Source organism: Linepithema humile, chromosome 5 (assembly GCF_040581485.1).
Source record: "Linepithema humile isolate Giens D197 chromosome 5, Lhum_UNIL_v1.0, whole genome shotgun sequence".
In the NCBI taxonomy this organism is placed as follows: domain Eukaryota; kingdom Metazoa; phylum Arthropoda; class Insecta; order Hymenoptera; family Formicidae; genus Linepithema; species Linepithema humile.
The window spans coordinates 5,473,318-5,495,039 of NC_090132.1; the positions used below are offsets into that span (position 1 = coordinate 5,473,318).

General features: G+C 34.4%; 1 protein-coding gene across 10 annotated transcripts in view; it reads right to left on the reverse strand.

Moving 5' to 3' along the window:
- Positions 1-21,722, reverse strand: part of Nmdar2 (NMDA receptor 2) — a 171,112-nt gene that overhangs the window by 6,746 nt on the left and 142,644 nt on the right. For 5 of the 10 annotated variants that reach the window (XM_067355732.1, XM_067355731.1, XM_067355734.1 and 2 more), the window contains 11 exons: positions 19,545-19,774; positions 9,007-9,154; positions 8,039-8,222; positions 7,623-7,762; positions 6,878-6,990; positions 5,891-6,175; positions 4,949-5,130; positions 4,566-4,801; positions 3,894-4,087; positions 1,310-1,426; positions 32-133 (listed from right to left, as the gene is read on the reverse strand). In XM_067355732.1, coding sequence (XP_067211833.1) covers positions 32-133; positions 1,310-1,426; positions 3,894-4,087; positions 4,566-4,801; positions 4,949-5,130; positions 5,891-6,175; positions 6,878-6,990; positions 7,623-7,762; positions 8,039-8,222; positions 9,007-9,154; positions 19,545-19,774 — 1,931 coding nt within the window. The remainder of the gene's footprint in view (positions 1-31; positions 134-1,309; positions 1,427-3,893; positions 4,088-4,565; positions 4,802-4,948; positions 5,131-5,890; positions 6,176-6,877; positions 6,991-7,622; positions 7,763-8,038; positions 8,223-9,006; positions 9,155-19,544; positions 19,775-21,722) is intronic. The other 5 variants (XM_067355735.1, XM_067355739.1, XM_067355737.1 and 2 more) reach the window with 3 other exon arrangements.

Genomic DNA, 21,722 nt, shown 5'->3' on the forward strand with positions numbered 1-21,722 from the left:
GCAACGCCAGATAATTCCTCGTTGCCTTTACCTGTAAATCTCTGTGGGCAAGAACCTCTCGGCGTATTCCGTGCTGACCACATGGTTCCTGCTCATGTCTCTCGGACGGGCAACTTCGACAGCGTCGATGTACCTGAATATAAACGATTGAGTGTTATGTCATCATCATCGTAACGAAAGTTTGCCTCCTACACGTATAAAGTAAACTCGATCATGCTCTTCGTCTTTGTCTTCATCATCTTCGCCCCTGTCAATTCGCCCCGGCCTTTTCCCAATATCCCCCACACCCCGAATTAATTTTCTCCTCGCAACTCCTCGTCTCACCGTCATTGCCAGGCATTATAGGTAATTAATCGATTAATCGCCACCGTCGGTAATTACCTACAATGTACAACATAGGTACACCGACACGCCTACATCATTACCTAGTGTTCTCCTCATGAAACTTACATGCCATGCTCTCGACGATGCACATTAAAGAGAAATCCGTGATAATAAAAACGACATGAAAGTGTGTGAGCGGAAGATACTTGATACGTGTAACTTATGCAATACGATCTACTGATCTACAAGAAGCAAAGCGGCTATACCTAATCTACAATCCCTGTTATTTCTACCTATTAGTTCTCTCTAGGCGAGGCTTGCCGTCGATCCGCGTGACGCTCGGCGTCTCTTTTTGTCCCTCCTTCCTGCGCGTTTTTTCTTTTCATTATTCCAGGGAAAGAGTAATCAAGAGCGTGACGTAATCGCGCGAGTTTACGAAACAACAGAGCCTCGCGGGATCGCGAGAGTCGTGGCAATATATATTGTATCAACGATCGATGCGACGATCTTTCTCTACACCATGTGAACCGATTGCAGTGACGTAGGAACGTTACTGAATGCAAAATGTGAGGTGAGGCCGATGTAAATGTGTAATGAGCGAAGCTTCGATGCTTTCAATGTATAATGAGCGATAGAGTCTTGCCACAGCTCCCTACAAGGCAACGCATCAGCAACGCGATATATGTCCCTCAGCCTGATTGTTTGAAAGAAAATAGCGGCTCATAGGCAATCGAACAGCGTACACTTAGGTGTTTTTTGCGTATCTGTGTCAAATGTGTGTGTGTATATACTGTTACCAATTATCCGAAGATGATTCAATATTACTGGCAGGACTTTCTCGTTCGGTCAATTTATAATTTACTGAAAATCGAGATATTATAAAGAAAAGAACTTTATGAAAAACTTTAACGAAGAAGGGAATATTCTGGTAGTAGTTCCTACGTCACTGAACGTTGTTACGTGTGGTTTGTCGTTGCGGACTTACGAATCGAAGTATGGCGGTAGCGGATGCGGAGCTTCCACCGCCAATGGCTCCGGTTGTGAAAGGGGGTCCGGGCTCTGGAAGCACCCTCGCCACCAGCCGAGACTTCCGGTTTTCCTCCTTTAAAAAAGCCGACGTGGATATGTGCCAGACTCCCTTCTCACCCATCGTCGAACCACCAATTATCGTTTAACATGGTCCAAACAAATCCTTCCTCGTTCGTTCGACACGATACCCCGGAATAACATCATATGCAACACTCGCGTGGAAGGTTTTTTTTTCTCTTATTTAGAACGCGACGCGCAGATAGATTCATTTGTAACGAAATAAGAACAGATTTTCCAATTATCTACGCAGTGAGCGTGTGATGCCGCAGACGGACAATAGAGAAAAAATCAAGTGCGCGTGCTAATCGAAAACGATATTAACGTACGTAAGCGTAAAAATGTACACGATGTATATACATTTTACCAAAAGTAAATAAAAATGGCAAAGCGTACGTTTTCAATGGAATATCTAAATAAATCTTCATGCAAGTAATATTTGTCCCATATCTCTCCATGAAGAATCAAATTGAATTTTGCAATGTTAAAATAAATACAAAAGACTTGAAAATCATCACAAATATATAAATGCACAATTTGTTGAAAATTTTCAATATTTGGAAATTAATTTCTAGAGAGATACATATTTAAGTTTGTATTTATTGAAGCACCGCAAAAATTAATTATTTTGGTACCTAGTGATAATCATATACAAAATTAATATTCTATAAGTATTGTATTAATTAAACGATATTAATAATCTTAACAAATTAATATGAAACAGTTTAAAATAATTTCACATTTCGGTATTATTAATTACATAAAATATATAATTTTATATTTCTGCCTTATTACAGATTTAATATTGCGTCATATGTGTGCTAACATAATATAGCACGGCTCGCGCAATATTGCGAAGAGAACTCTTGTCAGCAATAAGACATTAAAGCGCGATAGGATTTCTACGCGATATTAAAAGACGTCGATACATATTATACGCTCCGTCGAAAACGCACGTTTTGCCCTATATATTATTAGACAGGTGCATGCTATGCGAGCAAAACTTCAAGTGACTTTAGAAAGTAGGTTACTACTTAAGCTCGGTCCGGGAATCAAATTTGTTCTTTGGGACGCACTCTTACGCATTCTCTCATTGTTGCTACAACAATGATTTTCGTAATGATTAAGCTTGGAAATAAGCTTATAAACTTTCAGAAGAACCGAGCGTAAGTTCGTTCAAGATATTACGAAAGACAGGTAGAATAACTGTAGAACAACAGCATGCGTAGACTTTTATTACGGGTCCACTTCCGCTTTGCGAAGTAATTTCCGGAGAAAGGTATGGAAGGATAAAGAGACTCAAAAGAAAGCTTTCTAGAATAAAGGCTTCCAGTTTCGAAGATGGGAAAAACAAGCGACAGCACTTTGCGGAAAGTATCGTTCGTGAAAGCGTAATCGTAATCCAACGAAGTGAAATGTATCATGTCGGCTGATTTGAATGTCGTTTTCTCCCGTGCAAACTTTTGACTCAATCTGTATTAGGCTTCGAGTATACGGGCGATTTAAATCGCGTCACTGAGTAGCGCAATCGAGTAGCATCTCCGATTTTTCATATATTTATATTAGATCTTGGCACACGAGCGAAAGCAGTCGCGATAGTGGCGCTATTGTTCTACTCGATCGCGCTACTCAGTGGCGCGATTTAAATCGCCCGTGTACTCGAAGCTTTAATCTTTTAATGCTGGCTGTACCACAAATTTAATTTTAATTTAATTTTTCCAATGCATTGGTTACTGTTGATAAAAATTAGTGTAAAAGTAATATTTTTCGTAATATTCTATAAAGTTAAATAATTTTTATCTTTTTAGCCGTTTCATTTATTTTTATGAAATATACGTAAATGTACATTCCCAAGAGCATCAACGTTCGCAGATTAGAAATAAAATCGAGTTTAAAATATAATCTCATTTTTATTATATTGCGTTGAAATTGGGTGGCAAGTTATTGCAGTTAAAATTATACATTATTGATTCACTTTCAACTTGTACAGCGTACGCTGAAAAAATCACGATATTTTTTACTCACAATTGCTGTCAAGATTGTCAATATATCAGTATTTAATTTTTATTTTACCACTGTAACTGCGTTCCATTTTGATTTTGCAAATTCCGACATTAAAAGATTAATCATATCGGAGAGGATCCCGATATAGACATTCGACACAAATTCCGAGGCAATTTAGCCTTGAAATTTGCGAACTACGCTTACTACTTGAATAAAAAGGAATAAAACTGGCCGATTAAAACGGAATTGATCACGAGGGAACGTCGTCTCATCGGATATTAAGCGACCGAACGCGAGGCTAATTGAATAGCACAACTGATCACTTGGACGACAGGTCTCTGTCTTCGTAAATCGTGCGATTCAACCCGATTAACCTTGAGCGACTTCACGTTCAATCGCACTGCGAATATCCGGCGCAATCGAGTACTTTCATAGCTTAATACGGAATTAGGCGGTATTAGGAGGAAGATGAAACGTACTTGGTTTGGGTGGGCTTTATTCCGTGAGCTTCGAGATCCTTCTCAAGCTGTCGTATCCTGATCTTAGCCATGTCGAGTTCGTGCTTGACCTTCCACAAGTGAGTGTCGCAGATCGGGTCCTTGCATCTATGATGCCTGAGGATATCCTGCGCTTCATAGACTGCGCCACGGAAGGTCAAGGATTTGCCCACGCTCTTTAAATGAAACATTCCGTATATTCTTTTTTTTTTTTTTTTTGAATGTTTTGTAACCTCTCGAAGCATGTGAAACTCGGCGCATACAGATATTATCGTATAACAAAATAAAAATGTATATAAGAATTTTGTAGACACATATAAATAATATTAAAAATATTTCTGGATATTCAAATATTGCTATATATATGTAATTTTACTTTGCAAAAAATTTTAGATAAAAAAGTAAAAAGCAATTTTTTCGCATAGAGACAAAGAATATTTCTTTAAAAATAATTTATTACGTAGTTTTAATTACGTTTTTTTTTAAATATTTTCTGCATATTACTGTCAAGTATTTAAAATTTATTATCAATATTTAAACGTTTGTCACTTTCTACACAAGTTTAATAATAAAGCTAAAAATGATCTACTTCAAGAAATAGTACAGGGAAAATTACAACAAAATTCTCGCGATATTAAAATCCGCGTTACTTACCAGACTGAAAATAGCACATGTGCCACCATCGTCGCTTTTCGCCAGGTGCTGTCTGATGTATTTGAAATACAAGTGCTCCAAAAGTAAAAAGACCGCTGCCAGAAGAATACCCATCATCAGCAAAAGAAACGCGCTCAAGAATTGCTCCAACGCCAAGGGATCACTACTCTTTTGTACTTCCTTTCCTGGTTTGCACGTACCAGTCATCCAGTATCTTCTCAATCTCTCTAGATCTCCTAAAATTGATAGAATAACGTAGAAAGATAGTAATGGATTTATCAAGTGAAATTTACGTGGATCCATATACTTTAAGAAGACGGGAAGAATTCTTTTGTTAGATGAAGGTATTTTTCAAAATATCTGAAAAAGGCACGAAAAGTTACCGTTATCTCTATAATCCAATAGCCGCTTGTTGAACATCTGTAGGTACTTTGAGTTCCTGGAGAACGCGAGACCGTATCCCGTCATAGCGTACCATGATCCCACGGTTAGCAGTCGACAATCCTCGTCCTGCGCGACCAAATAGTCCAGGACTGTGCCGTCATAAATGAACGCATCCATCTCTCTGCAGAAGTTATAATACTCTTACGTTATTAAATGTAACGATATTTCAAACCTGCTTTACATCGAAATTAACGTCGCGGGGAATTAATTTTAGTTTCTACATAATATAACCGAATTAAATACAAAGTACCTTACTTTGACTTATATACACGGAAAAAAAAGTAGTGTCAAATCAAAGCTTATATACTCAAATTATCGCGTTCATTGTTTCGTATATACGCAACAATTTATAACCTACCGATAAGAATTTAATAATCTTAAATTTTAACAATACTATAGTCTTATATATATATATATATATATATATATATATATATTTCCATTTTATAATGATCACTTGAAGAATACAATATTTAATTTTACTCTAAGAAAATTATAATCTTTTATTTAAAAAATATATTATTTTCTATCCAACATTTTTTCTTTTCCATTCAAGAAAATTATTTTTAAATAATAAGAATATTTTTTTCTTGGTTGAACTATATAAAATGGCTTCATTCAAGCCAGTTTGCTTCGTTTAAAGCAATATAATCTCATTTCAAGATTTTCATGTTAAAAATAAAAATATTTTTAAAATAAGAATATCTTTTTTTTCCGTGTACACAATTAGTTAAATTTGTATTTTGATTTTATCAATTTCAAGTCAATTGATTAGACCATTTGGCGAAATATTTAGATTCGTGTGCAACGCAAAGGAATGTTATAACTTTTAACCGTTTGAAAAATATTGACAAATTCAGAAATAATGTCTGTTTGCTCACCCACTGATGACGGCTTCGATACCATCTGTCACGCTGCTCTTGTTAAAACTCCTCATGTAGTTATGCATTTCCTTGAAATACTTTGCCAGTGTGCTGTCCGTGTGGCTCCATGGTATAGTGCCGAATTTAAACATGGGCTTGTGCGAAAATGGCCTAGCAAGTCTGTGATCGTCCACCCCAGTGAACTCGTGAAACTCTTCCCGCGTGATCATGAAGGCAGCCAGATTGGCAGTGTAAATGGCGAGGAATACCACGGCGAATAACGCCCAGACGTTCGTCATAAATCTATGTAGATCGTATCAACTCTTCGTTAGCAGTGATTTTCGCGATTTTAAAAATATGAATTTGCTCAAAATTAAATATGAATTTGCAAATGTCCAATCTATAAAAAGGATTCCGTAAAACAAAAAACGTTGCAAATTTTATTATCTCTCTCTCTCTCTCTCTCTCTCTCTCTCTCTCTCTCTCTCTCTCTCTATCATATTGTGTATAAAATTTTCAACAGTTGTATTATCTGTCTCTTATTATTTTCAACGTTGATATAAATCTGGTTAACAGTTCTGATAAGACTGGCTTACAGTCTTATTCGTAAAGTGTAAAAGCACGTTTAATAAATTTTTTTTTCTAACTACATCATGTTTTTATCGAGATTTCTTCAAAAAATTCTACAATTGTAATTCAATGTAATTAATTAATTCAAATTAATTAAATAAAGACTGAATTGTGTGGACGAAGCACATACTTATATCAAGTAGATTTGAATCGCGGTAACCGATTCAGAAGCAGTTGGAGCAATTTACATTTTAGAATGGTTGTCGCAAGCGAATGTTTGCCCGAGAACATTTTCCCTACATTTATGCAGAGCGGCCGATCTCGGATAAGTGGGTGAAGAGGTGGAAGACTAATTTGTCGAGTTCTATCTCAGCTCGGTAATTAAAATTCGTCGGAGAAATGGTGGCACTGGGAAAAGAGATCCTTTTCACTGACCTGGCTGTAAATCCTCTGGGAGAGTCGATATGGACGGCAGCCTGAAATAATACGGCCCAGACTAGCCAATATGTGCGGCAGAAGGAGAACCGATGGTTCGTTGATGGATTCTTCTGCAGAAATATAAAATCGATATCATTAACGTGAGAAATATTTTGCAGCAGTAATACAGAGAACACTTCAAGGTACATGTACATATACATACATTTGGAGGAAAATAATACATCATTATTGTTTTTGTTTGTGTAAAAATATAATTTAACGACTATGGGAAAACACGTGGAAAATATCATCTTTCTTAATTTGAAATATCACCAATATATATATACATATATATATATATAAGATTATCATGATTTATATGAAATGAGAATTATACAAAATACATGCAACGAGTAATCATACATAAATCTAAAAAGAAAGTAGTGAGTTATAATAGGAAACATGATCGTTCATATAAGTGATGGTAAAAAGATTTTTATAGAAAAATTTTGTCGTTAAAATTTATATAAAATTGTACAAGCCATAACTGCAAATTAGAAATATTAGTATGGTGATTATAAGATTATTCTAAGAAGATGATTTCCTTGATAAACACTGAAGCATGCATTAGAATGAAATACGTAGTCGAATTAGATTACATGATGCTCATAATCTGTGTGCTCATAATCTGTGTGCATTGACAAGGAAACGTGCGAATGAGGTAGAAACATATATAATTAATAAAAAGCAAAATAAAAGATACCAGTTTTTGCGCAGCGCCTGAAGGGTTTACCTTCATGTCGAAACCGGAGGGAGATGCCCATTCGAAGAGCAGAATCATTACTGTTGCCGCATGTATAGCAACAATACCCACCAGCATCCATGAAGCCGTGTCAAACGGTTCTGAAAATTGCAACGTTTTATGATAAAGCGGTGATTTTAACATTGATGTTCATTGTGTATTATCATGCGATATAATATTTCTGCTTTTGTCAAATAACGGACGTAATTTTTACGAAATTGTATCAGTATTTTAAAGTATAGTAATATTTATTTTTAATTTATATCCAACATTTCATATATAATGAAAAATGACGTATAAATATATTATTACACATTTAGAAACAAAGAGTTGTAAATACTCTTTACAGAATATTTCTACACATATGCAATTCTCACCTAGAAATGCGGTGGGAGATATTATGCCCGTTCTCTTTGCTACGACAATAGCGATACCAGTTTCCATGTAAGGTACTGTAAAATCGACCACTGCTTCCCTTTCCGAGTTGATCATCAACGAGGTCATCACCATGTCAGTCTTCTTGTTGATGAGATCAGCTATAAGCCCATTCCACTTCCCGTGCTGCGTACAATAGGTGACAAGCCGCGCCATTTTATTAAACATGTCAGAAAGTCAGTTATTGTTACAAATTTTATGGAATACTGTAGATAATTTGACATAATATTTGTAGATTATGAATATTCACGGAAATAGTGCATAACGAAACAATACTCGAAATGATTTATCTTTGCAAGGTTATAAAAAAATATTTTTCTTGTTATTGTAATATTAATGATTGTCATTGTAATGTTAAATTATAATTTAACACGCGTCATTACCGCAAGAAAAATTTAGTTTATTTAAGAATTTAGTTTATGCAGGCTATCGTCTACAATATAGATGTATACTACATCATCGGAAACAACTTTTGTGTAGCGGAAATTAAACGCGTTAGAAGCGCATTCATGCGTACATTCCGTAATAATAGTCGTCAATAGCTAGGTCAACGTACGTGCTTGTAGTTATTATCGTCTAATAATTCGAATTTCGTACTTTATGACGTTCCACATCTACAAACTTGCAACAGTGAGGTGTGTAATTTTCCCACTATTTTTCACATTTAACCTATGAAGCATAAAGATTTAGAGTAATAAGTCATGTCTAAGTTGCATTACTTTTTGTTTGCAGTGTAGTCGTTGGCCGTAAAAGGATAGAAATGTTAAGCGTTTCTAAAAGGAAGAAATAATCATGCTAGTGCAGATGCGGTAAATGCTTCGCGGGAATTTTCTCGTTGCATTACAAGACACATCTATCTTCCGCGTGACGTAAGTAAGCATCGTCTTTCATGAATTTTGCCCTAGCTCACCTCCAAAGTACCCCACTTGCCATCCTCCACCCTTACGAGCTCGTAAGTGAAGCCGATTTCCTCGGAAAATTTCTGCAGCAAATCGATGCAAAATCCGCTGCAGCACTGATAAACACTCGCATTCTTCTGTGCTGTCAGCAAATCCATTCTGCAACAAAACGAGCACTCGTAAACTGCAGAATTTGCTTTAATACGCGATATAGCGTGCGCTTTATATTTACATATGCACATTCGAAAAATATATATTAAACAATAAACTTGGAGAAGAATTTTGATATTTGGCATCAATATATATAGCTAACAATTTTAGCAACGCGTTAGAAAATGCATTATTTATTTTAATAAATATTATATAGAGAAATAAGAAAATATGTGTGTGGAAATTTATTCAAGAAGAATATTAATAAAAGATTAAAACAATACATAAAATTATAAAGTAAAATGCAGTAATTGAGAAGATACAGTATCTCATAATATTCTCAGAATATATTTTAAATTAATATTGTGCTGTTTCTATCTCAGAAAATTTTCACAATAGTAATCACATGATAAAAGAGAAATTCTATTTAAATAGTGATTTACTTTTTAAATAGTAAAATACATCTTTTACACAAATAATGAATAATTCAACATAGTTACAATCGCATTTTTAAAGAAGCGAAACGTTCCTAAAGTTAGACTAACATATTAAAATGAGACATCCAAGGAAAGTTTTCTATTTGAATGTCTTGATTTTTCGCTTCAAGAATTTTTAAATTAAGTCGTTCTTCTATGTGATCCTGCTTGATTCTTTATTCCGGTATAAGCAAGGTGCAATTAAATCCACCGTGGCTGGCGGTCCGCGCCATTCGGGCCAGATGTTGTCGCGACAAGAACTGACAGCCATTGTTGGTCGCTCTTTTGAGAAAATCGTCCGTCGGAATGAAGTCCTTTCATGCATCTGACATGCACAGCTAACAAGATTCGCTCTGAGAGTAACATTAAATTCTTTTGTACGCAATACCCAAGTCATGATTAATGCTGATGCGGAAAGGGTGTTAAATTATTAAGATAAACAAAGTACAAAGGATACAAAAATAACAAACGTGAGACAAACATATTAAGAATATACAAAGTTTTCTCGCTAGCTTTTGCGGAATCTAGTAACCTTGCGCGCAATTTGAAAAAAATTCAATGTAAGGCTTTGCAATCTAATAATTCTTTGACGTATCCGTAAAATACTAACATCCCTTTCAATTATATTTATTTTATTTCTAAATTATAAGAAAAAAAATAATAAGTTGTCGGAAAATCATAATAAATTCAGAAAGAATTAAAACTAAAAGCAGAATTAATTATTTAGAAAAGCATGGGAAATGCACTTGTTGAATAACAAGTGATAGAATATATCGGTTGTTATTGCAGTTTGAAATGCAGTGATTCTCGCAATAAATACTTGTTAGTTTTATTGGCTTGTTTATGATGACTGTATCAACGCGATGAAACACAATGGTCAATAGTAGTCAGCTTTGAAAAAATCGTGTAGTAAATTTTCGTCTATCATAAGATCACCATAAAGATTTGTATAGGCTATGCCCACATAAGCTCGCCTCGGATCATAATCAACTCAGAACTGTGCTGACATCATAAAACTTTACACACCATTTGCAGGGGATATTAAATTTCGATCGGCATTGTTCCTTCATATGTGTACCTTCTACACATGTAAAAAAATCTTATCCAACAAACAATCTATATATTTTTTATTGCTGCGGTATACGAATTAAACGTAGTTATGATTTGACATATTTTTACATATTTATTAATAGTATATCAATCATTATTAAATCGTTTGGTGCTAGCGAATAATAGTTACTTCGAACAGTTGTTACAACATATTTTATTTGCAGCTAAACGATTGTGATCAATTTCGTTGAAGCATTGCATCAAATTGGCGATTAAAAAAGTTTGTTTGACTTTAAAAATTTCAAGCACTATTTAATGATGGCCAATAATGTAAAAGAATGTAAAGAAAAACACATTTGAATTACACTCGTATCGAGTTCTGTCATAAATGTTCTTTACAATTTTAACCAGAGTTTTCTCTGCAATACTTTTATTATATTTTTATCGTCTCCATATACAATATAATAATGTCTAGCGTTAACGATGCTTTTTCGAGAGAAAAAACATTCTACGAGAAACGGGAATAAAAACTACAAATATTTGATGGAAGATATATGTACAATAACTATCGATAACGGCACATTCGGCATTTGTTGTTTATGGTGTCGATTACGATATTTTTGCTGATATGCATGCGACACGCGAGAATATTGAATTCCAATATTCGCGACAAAAATCGGCGTTTTACATACTGAGTGCTGGCTTTTATATCACGTTTTCAATTTGAAAAAAAAAAAAACGTATACTTACACCCATTTACAAATACAATATGTGTAATATACTTACATAATTTGACATTTTTGTAGAATAGGATTGTCATGTAAAGAATAGTTATTATGTCGATAAAAATTTTGTTTCAAAGTGTTTGTTCAGAGAAGATTTGAATGCGATATAACAAGAGGGAAAGCATACCCGTGCGACTGTAACTTTAGCTGTTATATAAAGATATCTATCAATACGCTATCACTACAGCAAAGTACGTCCCTTTTGTCTCAAATGGGAATATTTGCTGAGAAGAGAACGTAAAGACGAAGCCGTGCGGGTATAGTAAAGCAGATAAGAGGCAAATATATTTTGTGACGCGGCAGAAGACGAGGTCCCGATGGAAGCATATGCCGGAATCGGCGGTTATAAAATCGAATACATATTCGTAGGTTAGCTTGACGACGACACTCGGAAAAGTACCATGGTGGAGACGCCACCATAAAGAGCCCCGCAGTGACGTTTATTACCACTCTCTCTCTTTGCAGTGGCACAGCACGTAAAAGGCGTTCACAATTTTGAGGGAGCGTGCGCCTGCTGTTACTACTACCATGTTGCCGCCGAGAAAAATGTAATGTTCTATTAAAAGCTAGAAGTTTACGCTTGTAATGCTTTCGGCTGCTCAGTTGCAGTCGCACAGCGGGTTGAGTCAGGAACTTTAAATGCTACCCTTCGGAGTCGACACTTTCAAAATGGGACTTTGGAACGCAGCCTCTCATATGATGCGCGTAACATTTTCTGTGCCAATTTGTTACATAGAATATAACTAGATACATGTAACACAGATTTATTTTATGTTACATTTTATATTATTTATTATTTAAAAACTTGAGAATTTATTTTTTTGCATTTATAATATTTTTGATTGAAGAGCTTGTCAAATTCTTGTAATTTGAAAAAAAAAAAAAAAAAAAAAAACGGCTGAATGATGTATTTCCCGGACATTCTATCCAAGAATTAAAATGGAAATGTGGATTCATATAACAACATTACATTGTTTAATTCGTATATTATATGAATATGTCTTTCATTGGGTTCTCATCAAGGTTTCGAAACATTTACAGTAATGAGGCTTTGCGCTTCCGTAGAACGGAAGTGAGCTTTCTCCTTCATGTAAGATCCTTCGAAATGATGTAATATTCCGATAATCTCTAACGTTCTCATATGTGCAAGACGTTACTACTAGTCTGATAATGTTTACGAGATCAAACATACAAAAATCTCTATCCTCAATATGGCAACAAGTAAATAGTGACATTACGATGCATTAAATTACTCACGAAACATGATCTTACATAAAATTTTTGATAAAGCTTTAATTTATTCCTCCTGTCAGTCGGAAAAAATTTAATAAATTGTTCAGATGTCACACTTTACAATCAGATATATTAAACCTTTTATATTTTTTTTATTTTGATGACATTGTAATTGTTTCAAATTGAATTAAAAATTTTATTTTTCTAAAATTATTGTAAGGATAATTTTATTTTTTAATTATAACCCCTATAATTTTATTATATGAAAAAATAAATAAATAAAAAAGAGATTTTATGCCCATCTCGAAATATTATAGTATAAACAAAACTATCTCTTCGTTAAAATAATTTTTTTATTTCAATAGATATTGATTTTATGGAATGCAGTTTGTTGTACTTTGCAATAAAATTCAATTGTGTCTACCAAACGGAAAACATATGGAAGAGAAAAATATTTCCTGAACTTCTGTGTATGCTTCTGAAAATAATTACGCCAACAGGCTTCGTAGTCTGTTTTTATATCGTCGTTTAATCAATACACTTTTTATTCATTGTACAATATTTTTTTTTCACGTTTCTTACAAACAATGAAATGGTCGATTCTACAAACCAGCCAGACCACAAATTACACTACTCTCAACAGCAAAAATAAATAAAATAAATAACATACTCTTAACTTATACACCGTAGTGATGCGGGGGGGGGGGGGGCTCCCTCCTGCCAGTCGGCAATAATGGAGTGCACTCAAAGTCACGAACACGTATGTCTGACAGTAACACGCGACTACTACTGCGATCGAGTAATATAGAGTAAAACTGCCACGTGTGTGTTATGTAAAGCGACGTTCCATATTAATCGCGAACTTTACGCGCGTAATTTTAGTCAGCATTCGGACGATGCTTGACGTTGATATTCCCAGAGGCGCGTAACGTGCCAGCTCCATCGGTTGCAATCGATGTAAAATCTCCCTCGTTTCTCATAATGCGAAAAACCGACTCCCGGTACTGTTCCGGATACCCGCATTGTTGGTTGTGCTCTGATCGGCCGTAAAAATGCACTTTAAATCCGCATTGTGGATCGATTTAACGACAGTGATTTGTCATGACGGACAGACGGTTATCGCGCGGATCCATTCCGTCGCATATCAGAAACATGAAAAATGAACGGCGGCTCTTTGCACAGCATATTGTGACCGGTCGACGCTTAACAAATAAATCGTTTTCCGAAGATTAAGTAGTTAGCATTGCTGAGCGCAAAAGACATATATTCTCGCGATTGACCCTTTAATCGAGATTCATTTTCTCTTAGCGAACTATGTTCCATAAGATATTATCACTTATGCTTGTATAACTTATCTTTAGATCAGTTTCCGTAAAAGTGATTATAATATATTTGATAATTTAGTGATAAATTATATTAATACCAAAATCTAATTAAACGGAAATTAGATCCGACACAGAAATACATTTTTTAACAATTATATAAAAATTTATGAGTAATAATAACATTATTTTACTGATTTATATAATAATTTTACCAAATTTATGTATACAACAAAATCCTTCTTTGTTTTATAAACAATAAATTATTCTGAAAGTATTTAACGTCACTTTTCTTCGAACACATTTTCTTGGCAGTCTCGCGTTAAAATTTCTTCATTGAATTACTCAACGGTCTGTCAAGCGTGCTACTACTTTGCGAAAAGTAGATTCTTTCCTCATCCACGGAAGTAGAAGGCTGAGCTCAAAGGGCGGTTGAACTACAAAGAGGGTCGTTACCTTCGAGGAATATTACACGGTAGTTCCGTTGAAGAGTTACTTGTTGTATCGACATTCCCGCTCGCGCCGCTATCCGAGTCTTTATCCGAGTATCCGTTTTCGCAACACGTCCGCGAGACTATCCTATTTCGCGGATTAACACAGAATAGAAATTGCTAAAGATATTTGCACCGTTGTAAATTTCTGCTTTTCTCTTAGGAATGCTGTGCGTATTATCGTTATCGATTTGCGTTTCTCATTAATTCAGAACCGTTATTGGCTGAATTAAGGGAGCTCAACTCGGTTATAGACTAATGAGATATTCGATATATGCGTATACGCATTAAAGGTAATATATAGACATTTCCGGTACAATGTGATAAAATAATGACTACAAATGTACATATTCTGCAGTTTAATCAAAGATGCTTTAGCTTTATCAATAGTTTAATACTCGCAACGTTAATTATGAAACGAGTAATAACATTGGAAATTTTAGCATTGCTGCGTACTGTTGTTTATCTCGCATATACATTTCATGAATACAAAGCTGTTATTGGTTGCATTCATAACATAACTTTATGGACAAGATGGATCTTGTCTGTCACAGTTCAGCGTCATTAATTACTGACTTTCGAGTTCAGAAGCGAAGAAACTACTCAGTGAGTTATTAAGCAGAAGTTTCCAATGAATGGTATTTCGCGTTATTGATTTTACTTATAGGAAACCATAATACTCGAAATTATCACAAATTACACATTGTTGCCTGATATGCGCATAACTTCAGAAATTCTGAAACTTGGGAAATTTAGCGGGCAAATGTAATGAAATAGGATTTAATGTGTTTGTGTCATTTTTCATTATGTGTATTCAATTACTAGTAAAATTGTGCTTAAATTATTAGGAAGCAACTTGTGTATGTATTTCTGATTTGCGTAACAAACGTTGGGATCAAGTTGGACATCTCGGGGTTAATTTGGTTTCGCACGACAACACATTAATGTAATTCCTCCCGTTTCCAACTCGGTTGCATTCCACGCCACGAGAGGATATGCGTCCTGCAAGAACGCGTCCGCGTTTATATTCTCTCTTGTGCCCAAGATAAGGACTCACGGCCTTCACCATTTGTAGGTGTCTCAGCCACTTCCCTCGCAAAGGACACCAGTTAATCTAAGCGATTTGCATATTAATACATGGAGATATGTTCACCGCTCGCGGTCTTGTCGGAGATTGTAAATGCGTGGTCCGTTGAGTACTCAGCGCAAAGTCTATTATATAACTATACTTGCGGTAGATAGAGAATGGCAGTACAAAACACAACGAGCACGAGAAGGATTGCAACAGGCGTGAAAGCAACCAAAGCGTCATTGCTTTTCAGCTGCCTTCACGCGAAAATGGCACACTGATGCTAATATTCTTTTAAAAATTAATTTAACAAGATATATACGGGCAAGTGAATACGTGCAAGTGATTCTGTCTCATTATAAAAATTGCAGCGAATAAATTTAAATTTCAGGCAGACACAAAAAATGATCGCGACGAGGCAACATTTATTATCTCATTCGAGATACCCGTTTAATTGGATGAGAATGTGATCTTGCGGTCGACGAAAAATTAAAAACATAACGTGGACAAATTGGTATTCGTGCTAACGGTATATCATCGGTGAAGCGTTACGTTCAGTGTAATTTATTGCCAATTATTCTGCACCGTGCAATACTTCCGTAAGTTCCTTACGGTGCTAATATCAATTCGTTAAGGGAGAGTAACGCGCGCGCTGTTCTTTCAAGCTGCATACAATTAGCAATTAAGGTAATTTACTCCGTTTTTTTCGGCAACTGATGGAGTATAATTTTTATTTTTTATTGGCAGCAATTAGTCCTTTCGCGCTGTACACGAAAGGATAATACAATATGTAGTTCCTACTAATGGTTTAATATTTTTTAGCGCCCTCTTACTATTTAAATATGCATCCCTCGTGCATCTGCACTCGAATACATTTTGCTACATGGAATTCATTAACTCAATTTACTGCATTCAAGTAAAAAATGTTACTTTGTTAATAAAACAAATGTTCAATACGTTCCACATTTTGCAGTTAAAAAGTTTCAGATGTGCATATTTTATGAACTATGCGTCATGAATAATTTGTTCAAGTGTTATAATAAAAAAATATGTTTCGAGCAATAATTTTTACATAGTCTAACCAAAATCTTAATGTCATGTATTATTATTAAATTAGTCAAACAATAGCTTCTAATAAGAAGTGCTATTTTAAGTAAATATTTGCTAAAATCTCTCTTAAAATTTGTAATTTCTTATTATTACCATAGTCTTTACGTTTGCAATTATTGTTATTCGTATTTTTGTTCAGAATTTTATTATCAATCATGGCTTATTATATATATATATATAATAGGCTTAGAAGTTATCTCCAAAGGAGAATAACGTCATTCTCCAGTTAACAAGCAGTCGTATGACAACTTGTCACAGAATTTTCAATTACATCTTGCTCGGAGAAACCGCGTGAAGAGTTAATTCTCTGTCACTGTTTGTCAAAACGAATAGGCGCGCGACCTACTTCAGCGTAATACAATTGTATGCTTAATTAATTTAAAATTAGTTATTTTAAACAATCTTCAAAGTATATTTATAATGCATACTAATATTATCAAAAAAAGTTTATTTCAATTACTTTCTAAATAAAAACTTGATTTAGAATTACAAAACTATTAAAATAAAATGTATTAATAATAATAAATTACAAAACAATAGAGAAATATTGAAAGCAACACATGTGAGAAAATAATTAGGATTGGTAATTTTACAAAGATTTAATAAAATATGTATTTAATTAAAACAAGACATAACATGTTAATTTATACACGACAAATGTTGTATAGTTCTGTATTGTCCGGAGACTCGTTCCTTCAAAATTTCTCTGACAAGCCGACTGTTGTGACGTTCACAATTGAAGTAGAAAATCGACTTGTCTACTTTGCGTCCTTCGCCGTAATTTCCTAACGTTCCTTTGCGCGTTTCTCTCGAGAGAAGGAAAGGAGTTTCAATTACTTCCACACTGCTATTCTCGCGGATGCCTTTAGAAAACTTGTCGGCGGGCTGTTTTCGAGATGCTATTCGAATCGGAATCTTGGATCTGGCATGTACAAATACGCTTTTAAATCATTATCTTTCTTTTTTTCGTCTTCATGCATCTCGAAACTCGCGATTTTATTTCGTATCGGAAATCTTCGTTCGATTAATACCTAGAAAACGCTCACGAAATACAGTACAAATTATTGAAAAATATTTGAGATAAAAATTTGCTAATAATTATTCGCATTGTTGTTCGGAAATACTATCATCTGCAGTATCGATTTTCGACTTAATTCTTAACTGTTTCACAATTAATAATACAAAAGTACTGGGCCAATATTTTTTTGCTGCAAGAAAAAAAAATACAGAGAAATGTAAAGAACCACTTTGCTTCGCACTGTTTTAGCAAAGAGCTGTATTGTTTTTACATAGAAATAGATTTTTACAAAAACTTTCGAGTTTACATTGAAAACGAGGTTCTGCAACAGCTGTTGCGAGCACTATGTAAAAATACAAGCTGGGAAGATTTTAACGTATATTACGTGACCCCATTTCACTTAAATAAATATTGTTATACGCAGAGAATGTCTGTGATAGAGGCTGTAAATCCAAACCATATCAATGATACTTTAAATTGGATAACGACGCTGAGAACACGCTCGATAAATTTTGACAATATAGCTCGTGTCTTCAGCGTGAAGATCGATGGAAATAAACTGAAAATAGCATCGTGTTGTCGCCATAACAATCGCGATTACGTTTTCTTTCGTACTCATTCGTCATATTCTTCACATTCTCACTTAAGCAACTTTCTGAGAGACTAAATGCGAACTTTAAGAATTTTCCAACAAAAATGCGCTACAAGGATACTTCTTGAAAGACTCATTTGCCGCGTGATAAACCTCATTACTACGTGCCACTGTAAATGTCGACTTTTTGCTCTTATGAAGGGCGAGTATAACCTAGCTTCGTCGAATGCTTTCAAAGGCCGGCCCTTTAATTTTGGACTGGGTGCGCGCAAGGCTCTTTTCTTAGTGTAGAAGCGACACGTATACTTTGCTAGGATTGCCTTGTAAGCGAAATGTCGCGTTCTGTAACGTTCGGGTTTAATATTCAGTCTTTACTTAAAAGCAGCGCCGTGTTCGTGGGAATTTGATAAGTCGATTTTCTCAAAATGACACAAACTATTATAAAATAATGATGTGCTTACAATATTAATATATTGTAGTAATAGTATATTATATATATTATACATAAAGAAAATTATTAGCGTATGTATTTTAGGTAACATTAATTAACACTGCTTAAAATCTGATCAGATTTTAGTAATTCGTTTAGTGATCAATAAAATTGAAATCCTAAAAATTACAGAGAAAAAGTAAAATAATAATTAATTATTTCTAAAGATTTTTTTTTAATTTGTGTAATTCTCTTCCTGTATGCTTTTAATTAACACTGTTATTTTACAATGGTAACAGTAACAAGTTAAAATATAGCCTTATAAATTGAATAATTCACGAAAAAGTGATATTAAGTAGCAGTGGTCAGTCTGCGGTCAGACATTCTGAGTAGCTTATTCCCCTGTGGTTAGACATTCTGAGTGGCTTATTCCCTTGTGATCAGACATGCATTCGTCGCTTAAACTTTCATTCGTATAAACCATTCGAGCAATCTCTACGAGATAAAATATTCTACTTTTTAATAAAAAATATTATCACATAAATTAATTCGAAATAATTACAATCGGTCTGACTGATCTCAAATGCTCACTTTATAATAATACAAGCAATCAGTGTAAATATTTTTCACAATTAATAAGAATTATTTCAAAATCATATTAAATTCGAGTATTCTCGAAATCAACAGTTATTGGAAGACAACATGAGTGTGCAAGCAGTTACACATTTAGAATCGCAAGCTTGTAAAATCTGAACGTATAGACGTAGGACACTGGCGGACAAGCATATCCTTCCAATAAAAAAGTCCAATTTCTCATACTTACTCAACTATATCGGACTCCTTGGCCACTCGACAGTGAACACCGCGATCCACCAAGCATTTTCCGGTCACAGGATCAGGCGGAGCAAGATTGATGTAGGGTGGCTCTTCTAGAAAGGTTATTTTGAGGTAAAACTTCTCCGGCACGCCTTGCGGAGGCGTGTGGGTATTGCCCGGCCAGACGATGTCCTTGATGTCCAGACCCTCTTTCTCCCAAGACTTCCAGACGCCGATCTGACGACAAGCAGACAGAAAAATGTGATGAAATGTAGTCCTTAATTAACTTTCTCGCGATGTCAAATTATTAATATGGTTTTTAATGAAATAAGTAAGAAAATTATAAATGAAGACGAAGGACGAAATGCAGCACAGAAAGCAGTACTCAACTCAATTTGCCAGCGCGTCGAGTTTGAAAGTTTCAGAGGGATTCTGTTATGGTTCTTCTCTTTGTAGTTACCTGTCTTTCTGCTTCTCTCTCTCTCTCTCTCTCTCTCTCTCTCTCTCTCTCTCTTTCATTTTCTCATTCGTTGCTCATAGTTTATATAATTTGTGATGAGCGTATTCTCTGACTTCTCTTTGAAAATATTAGACAAACTAAAAATTTTTAATGCTACTTGACGCTCAGACCCGTATAAATAATTTAAGAAATATCTTCTAAAGTCATAGTTACAAATTCTTCTTAATATTACATAATGCTTAAAACTTTCTTTTGATGTTCCTAATCCGCTTTAGGATGCGATTTTAGCTACATAAATTATAAATAGCTATATAGCTTATAAATTATTTTAAATTTTATATTACCGACTTTATATATATATTATATGCACTTTTAATTGTGTGTAAAATTTTGTTCGGTAAGAAAGCGATGAAAACATGATATGAAACGAAAGTGGAGAATTATGAGAAGTTCTCTGAATCATTCTGTAACGATGTAGCACGAAAGAAGGATTAGTTGCGCGATATAGACTGAAATTCGTCGTGTACTTCAGCTGTTTCCCACGTATCGTCGCTGACTATATTGGGTGTGTAATTTACTTCCTATTCAGACGAAACTGCGCTCGGTAATCCAGCCGCCATTACTCAACATCAATGAAAATTTTATAATACATATATTGCCGCTGCTATAAAAAATGTACCATTGCGATAATGATTATTCCAATCGACGAGGATTTTAATCACTTTGTTTGTCGTCGCAAAGAAGAAGTAGGTCAGAAGGTAAAATAGAAACTTCATTACGTTTTGCAAAAAAATTCTTTGAAAACATTACTTTTTTATTAGTTTCACCATTTACACACATGAGACATTAATTTTATATTTATTTCTACGAAATTAAGAGCGTCGTTAGAGAGTTGCGTGCAGAAATTTGATAGTTAAGTATCAACTAACGAAGTATGGAAATAACGCGGATATAATTTATGCTGGCAATTAAAACCATTTGCACATATGCTGGACGTTTCCGCACGTTGAAACTTACGGTCAACCTGAAACGTGTGGGAGAAAATACGTGACCGTCGCGTCGGAACGACACGTGAACAGCATTGAAAATGCACTTACATTTGTTTTTGCATTTTCCTTGCATTCTTAAAAACGTCGTCAACAAATAAAGTCTTCGATCGATTTCTAGTAACTGTCTCTAATAATTGTGGATGCTGTACCATTGCAATAATGATACACAAAAAAGAAAACAAAATACGTAGAAAATATTGGCGATTCCTGTTATTGATATTAAATTCAATCGATTTTAATATCAAATAAAAAAACGTAGAAAATTTTATTGCTTTATTTTTTTTTATTCTATTTATTGTTTTACTCTCTACATACCTAAACCTTTAAAATATAAATTTTCCTAAAACACGACTGATTCTACGACTAATTCCTGGAATGTAATTTATTTAGAAATTTAATTTCTGTCAGAAACATAATTTCGGCAAATATGCAAAATACAAATATTATAAACGTTGAAAAAACAATTTTTTGTAACTGTTATTCAAGGAAAATAAAATATTTCTGTAATATATAGGAAATGGAATTCTGATAATTAAAGAATTTTCTAGTTTATCATGAAGGACGCTTTCACAATAGGAAAAAGGAGGAATCTATCTGTGAGGAATTTATCTGTTAATTTGTAGTTTTTCTAAAGTATCTAATATCAATTTTTATTCGGCATATTATTGGAAATCGA